Source organism: Callionymus lyra, chromosome 19 (genome assembly GCF_982586985.1).
Source record: "Callionymus lyra chromosome 19, fCalLyr1.hap1.1, whole genome shotgun sequence".
Classification (NCBI taxonomy): Eukaryota; Metazoa; Chordata; class Actinopteri; order Syngnathiformes; family Callionymidae; genus Callionymus; species Callionymus lyra.
In genome coordinates, this window is record NC_141836.1 from 13,184,719 (window position 1) to 13,196,391 (window position 11,673).

The 11,673-nt window shown below is 36.6% G+C and overlaps 1 protein-coding gene across 1 annotated transcript in view; it reads left to right on the forward strand.

Annotated features, from left to right (window-relative positions):
- The window catches only part of xkr7b (XK, Kell blood group complex subunit-related family, member 7b), a 47,125-nt gene that overhangs the window by 31,827 nt on the left and 3,625 nt on the right, over positions 1 to 11,673 (forward strand). Inside the window, exons 2-3 of the mRNA XM_087781148.1 lie at positions 9,118 to 9,317; positions 11,405 to 11,624. Coding sequence (XP_087637274.1) covers positions 9,118 to 9,317; positions 11,405 to 11,624 — 420 coding nt within the window. The remainder of the gene's footprint in view (positions 1 to 9,117; positions 9,318 to 11,404; positions 11,625 to 11,673) is intronic.

Consider the following 11,673-nt stretch of genomic DNA (forward strand, 5'->3'; position numbering starts at 1 on the left):
TGCCACTTTTGTTACCATCCTCACCAACATCCACCCGTGATCAGCTGCACCTTTTCAGTATTTTTAAACTTTTACTAGAAAGTTTTCAAACTGTTGAGCTTAAATGTCCGGCCTTGTCTCTTGAATTTGTCATTACAAATGTTAGCATCAGTGAAAAATGTGTTCCTTGGTTAAATATTTGTTCTTCTGTGCAAATGTGGTGTTCATTACAAATGTTTTCCTCATCACAAATGCATTCTTCACAACAAATGTGTTCTTTATCACAAATGTGTTCTTTATCACAAATGTGTTGTTCATTACAAATATGTTGTTCATTACAAATGTATTTCATTACAAATGTCTTTCATTACAAATGTGTTCTTTATCACAAATGTGTTGTTCATTACAAATATCTTGTTCATTACAAATGTATTTCATTACAAATGTCTTTCCTTACAAATGTGTTCTTTATCACAAATGTGTTCTTTATTACAAATGTGTTTTTCATTACGAATGCAATCTTCACAACAAATGTCTTGTTCATTAATAATGTGTTCTTCAAAACAAATGTGTTCTTCAAAACAAATGTGTTCTTCAAAACAAATGTGTTCTTCATTATAAATATGTTCTTCATTACAAATGTGTTGTTCCTTACAAATGTGTTCTTCACAACAAATGTGTTCTTCACAACAAATGTGTTCTTCACAACAAATGTGTTCTTCACCACAAATGTTGTTCATTATAAATGTGTTGTTCATTACAAATGTGTTCTTCACAACAAATGTGTTCTTCAAAACAAATGTGTTGTTCATTATAAATATGTTCTTCATTACAAATGTGTTGTTCATTACAAATGTGTTCTTCACAACAAATGTGTTCTTCACAACAAATGTGTTCTTCACTACAAATGTGTTATTCACCACAAATGTTGTTCATTATAAATGTGTTGTTCATTACAAATGTGTTCTTCATTACAGTTTGAGTTCTCGATTCCAATGTGTTCTTCATTACAAACATTTCAATTTTTATAAATGTGTTATTCAATCAATTGTGTTCTTCACAAAAACATGCTCTTCATTACAAATGTGTTCTTTGTGACAAATGTGTTCATCACTACACGTGTGTTGTTCATTACAAATGTGTTATTCATGACTCATGGTTTGTCAATATTTGGCTTTCATCTGTTCGACTCCAACTTCTTGTTTCTATATCTGCTACTTCTTCGCTCATTTACTTTCATGATCCTGCGGTTCTTTCTTTTCCTTCCGACCAAAACTCCCATCACCTGCGTCTCTAAGCTGGTCCACTGACCACATCTTTACACCATCGTGTTGCATCTCCTGCTCTCTTGTCCTCACCTTGAAGATCAGTGAGGTCGGAGTAACAACCGCCGAACGTTGGATGGATGAGGAAAGAAAAGCAGCCGAGAGATGAGAGATAAAACTTGAGCCCTTGAGTTATGTGATAACACACAAACGCGCACACAAACGCACACACACAGTCAGACAATTCCCAATTAAACACTTGAGCGCACGGCGTGATCTTATCTGATCAGCAGCTCGGCAGCTTTGGCAGCAGCGATCGATGCTCATCACCTCTGTCTCACTCGCACAAACGTCTGACATCTCTGCTGCCTCTACCGTCCCTCACCCGTTCACTTCCTCTTTTCTGTCCTTCCCTCTCTTCCATCGCTCCCCATCCTTCCCCCCTTTTCTCTCTTCCTCATAATCTCACATCCTGCTCTCTGTATCCTTCTCTCAGTTTGTCGGGAGTAAGTAGGTCGATGTTGACAGCTGAGTTCTCCAGACATTATTCGGGCTCTGTGTGGGCTTCCATGCAAACACTCACTCGCCACGGATCCATAGAATGAAAACAGCCGCAGGTCTGAGATCATGTCCAGGCGTTTACCGGCGTCTGTCCACGCGGCACCTTTGCAAAGTCGGCTGGTCTGGAATCTGCCTGCATGCATTAGGCATGTGCGTTTCTGTACGAAGGATGTTCTAGTGTATGTTGACTTTTTATTTTCTACAAATCAACACTCCCTCACTAAAAGAGTTTCTAAAGTTGACTTTCCAATCTTAAAAAATTATAAAATTGTGTCACGTGTCAAACTTTCATCTTTCACTTTTCACTTTCATTCAGCTGAAGCTTTGATGCTTCTGGGAGCTATGGTGTTGTTGATAGTAACATTGTGTTCTTGTTCATTACAAATGTGATCGTTATTAGTAAAGGCCGTGTACATTGTTACAAATGTGTTCTTCATTACAAATGTGTACTGCATTACAAATGTGTTCTTCATTAAACATGTGTACTGCATTACAAATGTGTTCTTCATTACAAATGTGTACTGCATTACAAATGTGTTCTTCATTAAACATGTGTACTGCATTACAAATGTGTTCTTCATTACACATGTGTACTGCATTACAAATGTGTGCTTCATTACACATTACAAATTTGTTCTTCATTACAAATGTGTACTGCATTACAAATGTGTACTGCATTACAAATGTGTTCTTCATTACAAATGTGTACTGCATTACAAATGTGTTCTTCATCACAAATGTGTTCTTTATAAAAAATGTGTACTGCATTACAAATGTGTGCTTCATTACACATGTGTACTGAATTACAAATGTGTTCTTCATTACAAATGTGTACTGCATTACAAATGTGTACTGCATTACAAATGTGTACTGCATTACAAATGTGTTCTTCATTACAAACGTGTACTACATAACAAATGTGTTCTTTATAACAAATATGTACTGCATTACAAATGTGTTCTTCATTACAAATATGTACTGCATTACAAATGTGTTCTTCATTACAAATATGTACTGCATTACAAGTGTGTTCTTTATCACAAGTGTTTACTGCATTACTAATGTGTCCTTCATTACAAATGTGTCCTTCATGACTCTGTAAATATAACCAGTACTGACGTATAGAAATATCTTTTAAACGAAGCTCAACAGTTTTTTGTCACAACTCTACTGATCTAACTAACCATTGCACCATAAATCTAGTTCTTTCTCGCAGCGTGTTGTTTCAACCGTGTGACAGTTACACAGATAAATAAAGTCAATTATCGTTCTACACAAAATCCTCTTATATTTGCCGTTTGAATTATTTATAACAACAAGGCGAGGGTGATGTGTGATAGCGGAGAATATCACGGGACTAAAGCCGCTTGTGTTATACCTGGTTAAACGGCCACAGTCGTGGAGTCTCCGGGTGAAGGAAGACCCTTCTAAACCCTCCACGTATGGGATCATGAGTGTGAACGGCGCCCCCTCCAGCCTCGGTGTGTTTAATTTTGAGCTGGTGACAGCTGCATTATTCAGTGAGCAGCAGGAGGTCGACGGCTCTAACCTCCCTCCACCCTCTGCAGGGGGCGTCTCATCTGCTGCTGCTGCCATGTTGCTGACACGCTAACTGGTGTCTGTGTGGGTCGCCGCCATACGTGGGAGGGGGGGACCTGCAACATCCCATAATGATAACGGGAATGCTCTGTGCGTGAAAGTGCTGACTGGTGAAATCATTTCACCGTCAGTTATAGTCAGGTTCAGAAAAACTACTACAGACACAGTCAGATGAGGTACTTGAGTTTTATTTTGAAATAGTTTACTAGGCATTTTATTTTTTGTAGTATAAAATAAATAAAAAATTATAAAATTGACAGGATCGATTTTTTTTTTTTAGTATTTAATTAATTATTTTTTCACTTATATTAATATTCTGTAAATATTTTAAATGAAATTGTATATATTTTAATATGTAGACATGTATTATTATTAGCAGATGAGGTACTTGAGTTTTATTTTGAAATAGTTTACTAGGCATTTTATTTTTTGTAGTACAAAAAAAATTATATAATTGACAGGATCGATTTTTTTTTTTTTGTATTTAATTAATTATTTTTTCACTTATATTAATATTCTGTAAATATTTTAAATGAAATTTTATATATTTTAATATGTAGACATGTATTATTATTAGCAGATGAGGTACTTGAGTTTTATTTTGAAATAGTTTACTAGGCATTTTATTTTTTGTAGTACAAAAAAAATTCTATAATTGACAGGATCGATTTTTTTTTTTTAGTATTTAATTAATTATTTTTGTCACTTATATTAATATTCTGTAAATATTTTAAATGAAATTTTATATATTTTAATATGTAGACATTTATTATTATTAGCAGATGAGGCACTTGAGTTTTATTTTGAAATAGTTTACTAGGCATTTTATTTTTTGTAGTACAAAACAAATTCTATAATTGACAGGATCCATTTTTTTTTTTTAGTATTTAATTAATTATTTTTGTCACTTATATTAATATTCTGTTAATATTTTAAATAAAATGTTGTATATTTTAATTTGTAGACATTTAAATCCAGTATTGTCTTGTGGCACAAACACTTAAAATGGAATTTAAAAGGTATGAAAAATACAATAGTTTTATTTAGAAGGATTATTTTTGAATTATTGGAAGTACAATATCAAACTCTGTGTATTTTTTCACTTAAGAAATACTGTAGCCTTTCAAAAAGAAATGATAGATTTATTTTGTCATCTTATCACCTCCGTGTTTGTTTGACTCTGTAAACACACAACATGCTCTTTATCTTCTCGATCATCGACTTGATTGAAACACGAGTGGAAAATTATTTTTCATGCTTGGCTTTAGTTCTTTCACACCTGAAGCTACTTTTCCTGCGAGTCCTGGAGCACGACACGTATTATTCAACGTCTGCAGAGCTCTGAGTATTTTTATCTCACTTAGTGCACGACTGAGTCTCAAACTAGCAACACACAACCTGCATTTTATGACACACACACTCACAAGCACAGACAGGCACGTGCACACTTACACATGCAAATACACACACACACTAACATATGTCAATACACACATGCACACACACGCATGCTCATACAAACTTCATGCTCATATACACACATGCACACTAACATATTCACACACCCATGCACACTAACACATGCAAATACACACACGCACACAATACACACACACAGAAATGTGAACATGTACAAACACACACACACACATGCACACACACATATGCGTATACACACGCACACATGCACACTTATAGCCCCACACAGAAAGACACACAAAGCACACGTCGGTAAACAAAGACACACACACAGTCACAGACACATTTACACTCACACACAGACAACAACACAGTCACACACACATACAGACACATCTGTACTCACACACAGAGACACGCACACTCACACAGACAAACACACAGAGACGTGTCCACTCACAGACTCACACAGACTCACACAAAGAGACACTCACACAGATTCACAAAGACTCACACAGAGAGAGACACACACACTCACACAGACTCACACACAGAGACACTCACACAGACTCACACAGACTCACACACTCACACACACTCACACACACTCACACAGACTCACACAGACTCACACAGACTCACACAGACTCACACAGACTCACAGACACTCACACAGACTCACACAGACGGGCAGTAAATGCCACTGATTGTTGACGTGATAATGTGAAGGTCGAGAGTCACTTCATGAGCGACGAAGGTCAAAAGTTTCCACCTCTTCAGTTCATGAACCAGGTGTGTAGAAGTGTGTGTGCGTTTGTGTGTACTTGTGTGCCCTTCTTATCTCCGCTAAAACCATTGTCATCCCACTATCATCACAACCTGATGTTACAATTTTCAATGATTTTCTTTCTTCTAATTCATTTTTAAGTTGAACGACGGCAGCAACAGGTTTCAAACCTTCAACCCAGTCAAAGCTGCGTCCTGTCAATCATCAGCATCACTTCTCTCCATCTAATGCTTCAGTAAACAAGAGGAACAGATTCAATTAGAGACAAAAACAACGCAAATGTGCCGTTTGATGAAAATTCAGCAGGAGAGAAAAGAGGCGGAGGAGAAGGATGGAGGAAGAGAAGGAAGGATTCGTTCAGAGGAGATGGATCTGAAGCTGGAGGCCGAGTGAACGCCGGAGGGAAGAACAAAATAAATTGGACGGAGAGAGAAAGAGGGGAGGAATGAGAGGGGAGGACAATGGCTGAATGGAATTGGATTGAGAAGGAAACAAAATGAAAGATAAAAACAAGGAGGAGGAGAGGACGAGTGATCGGAGGGTGAAACGAGATGGACGGAAATTTAGACGGTTTTTGCTGCGATAGTTGGTGATCGTGAAGGATTTATCGTTTTTATTATCTGGAGTTATTGACGATCATCGTTCACGCCATCATCAGGAGAGATATCGTAGAAACAGTCTGGAAATAAAAGCACTTAATTTCTAAATATTTATTTCAACTTTCCTTGACAATAAAATCCATCCATCCATACTACAATTCCCACAATGCACTGCAACTGTCCCAAAGCCATGATTTAAATCGAACATGTCTTGTTGGTTTAAAGTGTAAAGAAGTATCAGTGCCATGAGAATAATGCAGTACACGTTTAAAAATTGAAAATCAAAATGTGTTAAAGTTGAATTCCATTGTTTCTATAGTGAAAGAATGAATCTATTTTTATAATTAACTTTGATTTTTCTTTTTCAAAATGATATTCTTTTTTCCACACATTTTAAAATATTTTATATAATGTTGTTTTATATAATATATACAGTATATCGTATTTTAATTGTATGTGTAGCATTTTTAAATGTAATGTAAAAAATATTGCCACTATGATACCAATATTTCTCTATTGAATTAAAAAAAAAAATGTATCTACAAAATAAAATCATTTTTTTAATCCAGTTTTTTAATGACATTGTTTTAAATAAACCTTTCAAGATACAAATGATTGAATCCAATTATTACATTAAAAAAACACAACCTTTCAGTATAAAAAATGTAGAACATTTAAATTTAAATATTTTAAATAAAAAAAATTCAACATTTGAAATGTTAAATTCAACTATTAAATATTTTTATGGAACTTATATACTTCCTTAAAAGTAATTACTGACAGGAAACACGTATATTTATCAAATACTTAAAGATTAATAAATGTTTTTTTCAATGAAATGGATGCTTGTATAGAATCATCTTTTCACTTCACTCCTGCCCCCAAACTAAGAATTAAACAGCCTAATAATACGAGGAATGAATGAGTCCCTGAGTCTATTAGTGTTGCATCTGGGAAGGAGCATTCGTTTGGGAGTTAAATATTATAATATAGATAATATAGATAATATAAAACGGGGCTGCAAAAGAAATGGTTCCAGGCAGAGAATAATGGCAGCTTGAATACAATGGAGCGTTCTCTCCACGAGAATATATACAATCATGAATTATAAACGAGGCCTACAGACGTGGATCGTATCAACACAAAACGGAGAACGACAAAATGAATAAGAGAAGCGTTTTCGGAAGAAAAGAGCCAGAGCTTCAAAAAAAAAACACAAAAAAAACGATTATTTGTTGAGACGCAGAATTCCAGGTTGCCATGTAGGACTTCCTGTCTGTCTATCACCCCCCCCCCTTCTCCGAGTGTTCCTGTGTCAGAGTGTGTAGATGTGCACACAACCTTGCCAGCTGTAACATTGTCATATATGCTGACGTGTGTGTGTGTGTGTGTGTGTGTGTGCGTGGGTTATTTTTGCCACTCAATTTAAAATCTGCTTGAGGAAGCAGAAGCACCAGGAAGTGAGTGTCGTCTCAGTTTTCTTCCAGGCAGCTTCATTTTCTCTGACCCGCTGCACCGCGACTCCTTGGGCTCCTCCGTGAGCTTCCTTAGCGTCCGTTTATCAACGTATGCGACGGGAAGAAAAAACTGTAAATATCCGTCTCAGCACATGAACAGCAGCAGCGGAGCGTGCCGGGGTGACCCGACACAACCTGCCGTCTGACAACAAAACAAAAAGTGAGCAGAGCGGTGACAGCCGAGGGCGTCCACGTCCCTCCGGAGAACAGCATGTAGAAGGATCACCTTTTTTTTATTGTTCACGTCCTCCTCTGAAACCAGCCGTTACGCTCATGCAGCTGTGAGACACTCGAACCTTAGCAAAAGCTTCACCTGTAACTGGTCGTCATGTGGAACCATTTCTTGTTCTTCAAGCTTCTAAGCTTGACTATGAATTTCATGTGGAAGTTTATCAATAACACAGAATATTGAATGAATTTAACATTGTATATGTTAAAACTGTTTTGTTTTTTTTCAAGCATTTAATTCTGGTTTAATAATTTAATTTAATTGTTTTTATTGAACCATTTAATTATTTGTATCTCAAATGTTTTTTTTAAAATTATATTTTACTATTTTAAAAAATAAATAAAGGGTTTTTTTTTAGACTTGTAGTTTGATATTCTAGTTTCCATTGATATAACAATACAACTTAAAAATCCAATGTATCATTTTAATTTGTAATCTTTGCAATTGAATGTAGAAATTAAGTTTTAATGTAAATTATTGGAATAAGATTTTTCTAATTCTGTATACAAAAAAATAATAATAACAATAATTGGGACATTTTTTAATTTATTTATTCACATATATTTATAAATGATTGAATTCAGTTATTCCAGAAATAATCATTAAATGCTTGAAAAAAACATTTCCCCGACAATTTTCTTTTTTAACGATTGAAATTCCTAACTCGACTTTATTTATTTAGCACTTTAAAACATAAGTAGTTGGCACAAAGTTCTCAATGAGAAAAAAACACAAAGATAATACAATAAAAGAAAAGAAAACGAGTGAAAGGCACTAAGAACAGCTACAGAAAAACTGTGAATAAAAGTCAGTTTTAAGTCAAAATGTTAAATTAAACCGTTCAATATTCTGCTGCCACTGATATACAGCCATAGTTCCAGCAGAAGTGATCAATACTTCTCTTCTTGTCTGTTTGTTTTTTGCCTAATATTGTGCAGCAGTTAAACACAAAACACAAAGCTGTTGAACTCTCATCGTTGTGTCGTCTAATTATTTCATTCTCCTGCTTTTCTTTCTGCTGTGTTGTGACAAATGAGGTATTTGTTCTATAAAAACACCTTTAAATTGAATTCAAGCAGGTGTCGTTTGAGTTGCTTTTAATGGGGGAAAAAAATGAATGTTCGTCCCGCTTGACTAATAAAGTTGTGTTCTGTTGCGACAGGTACATCCATGCCCTCTACCTGGGCGCCCAAAGTCGCTGGCACGGCAACGGTCCCCGGCGCCACTTCCACTGGCGGCTGATGTTCGAGTGCGCCGACATCACCATGCTGCGCCTCCTAGAGGCCTTTTTGAAATCTGCGCCGCAGCTCGTCCTCCAGCTGAGCATCATGATTCACGGGAGCACCGTGCTGCCCCTACAAGGTGAGAGATCCCCCCCCCCCTATGTATGGTGATACTGTAGTAACGAGGATATATTTGTAGTATTGTCGAGTACTTGACTCTGGTGAATATACAGACCACATGACTCTTGACGAAGTCGTAACTGCATTTGTTTTTATAACCAAACGAGTCCAAACATTAGCTTTCAAAGCTACTCTAGTTGACTGTATCCTCTTGTCCTCAGTCATCAGCGGGTTCTTGCAGGATTTCATTGTTCCGCAATGAATGCTTCCATCTAGTGGCCCCGAAGAAGAATTGCAACACAAAAATGAACAAACACCCTGAATATTTGCATGTTATAATTAAATAACTCAAATTAATTAATATTTCAGACACCTAATCGGAATATGAACCATAAATGAGTAAACAAAAAGGCATAAATTAATAAATCAATACAGTATTGTGAAAATAAATATTGCGATACACCCTTAATCATGGAGCACCCCAGTAGTTTCTCTTTGACCTCAAGAGAGTGGGGGGGGGGGTTGTGTAGGAGAGTGTTCCATCACCTGAGTGACCATTACACTGATATGAATTCCCCGAAGAGGAAACTGCAGCCCTGACCCGGTACCCGGCCTGACCCTGAACCTGCTCCTGACCTTGAGCGAAGGCTCAGTTGGTGTAACAACATACGAGACGTGTCGACACGCTCGACCTCACAACACGGTTTCTCTGAGATTCTGCACGTCCAGCAGAAACACGTCTCTGTGTGACGTCATGTGACCTTTGACTTCTACTACAGTCGGACGTCAGCGGAGAGCTGCAGGTGTGATCGTTTATTCATGTCTCATCGATGAATAAAACAATGGTTCTGCTTCTTAAAGCACAAACACGCTCCTCAACCCGGCAGGAGATTTTTTTATATCTACTTTTGATTTAAATTGAAGCTGTGGATGCTGCAGGAATTTACCATGTTGATTTATTTTTGGGGTTTTTCATCCTGCCCTAAACAACATGAAGACTCTGATGAGTGTTTTTCGATTTATTTCAGAATCAAAATGCTGCATTTAATAATGATTCAGGCAAATACTAATAAATAATAAGTGGTTAAAAAATGTTTCATAAATTATTTTATTAACCATTTAAATTTTGATAATTACCAAATTGTTGATTTTTATTTTTTTAATCATATTAAAACTATTTACGTTAAACATTTTTTCTTAGTAAAATGTTAACATTTTAACTGGTAGAGTAAAAAATATAGTTTTTTTTGTTTGTTTTGTTGTCTCTGAGTCAAGGTGACCCAAAGGCCCGAAAAAAACAAATGTGTTTGTGGTATCCCTTGTGTTGTCTCTGAGTCAAGGTGACCCAAAGGCTGGAAAAATAATGTGTTTGTGGTATCCCTTGGGTTATTTCTGTCAAGGTGACCTAAAGGCCCAAAAAAACAAATGTGTTTGTGGTATCCCTTGGGTTATTTCTGTGTCAAGGTGACCTAAAGGCCCAAAAAAAACAAATGTGTTTGTGGAATCCCTTGTGTTGTCTCTGGGTCAAGGTGAACAACTTCCCTTGCTTCCAGAAATGCAGATGCAGTGGTGGAGGCCGGAGCTTCGGGTCACCTTGACCCTGAGATAACGCATGAGTTAAATCACTTCTCCAATGAATAAAATGTAAATTATATTCAAGAGTAGCAATCACGGACAATAGTTGAAATAAAAAAAATGAAATTATTGTATTTAGAATTTTAATACGTGTATTTTTAAGAAATTTCAATTTAATATTTTGTCTGTTAGTGTTAATACTAATCAAATGAATTTCCAACAATTCCATTTCATTTTGAATATTTCTCAATGTGTGACGTACTAAAATCTTCAAAAAAGCAGTTAACAAAAGAAGTATAAAACATTCATTTAAAAAAGAATCCTTGAAGAAAGATTGAAAAAGACGCATCAGCTTCCCCTGCTCAGATCAAACTGAGATAAGATGAGCAATTTGTCATTTTTCATTTTAAAAATGGAGGCTTTTTTAAACAATCTTTCTTTTTCTTCTTAGTCACATTTAATCATCAGCCTTATCTTTGCACCGACCGACTCATTCCGTAACCACGACTTTTTTCCTCCCGACTCCGACAGGTCTCTCTGCCTCCGCCTCCCTGGTGTCTCTGGCCTGGATGATCGCCTCGTATCAGAAGGTCCTGCGGGACTCGCGGGACGACAAGCTGCCGATGTCCTACAAGGCCGTCATCGCTCAGATGCTCTGGCACTTCTTCACCATCGGCGCCAGGACTGTTGCCTTCGCGCTCTTCGCCTCCGTCTTCCAGCTGTACTTCGGCATATTCATCGTCAGCCACTGGTCAGTACTGGGTCTTTTGAAGGGTTTTTAATGTGGGACAAAGAACTTA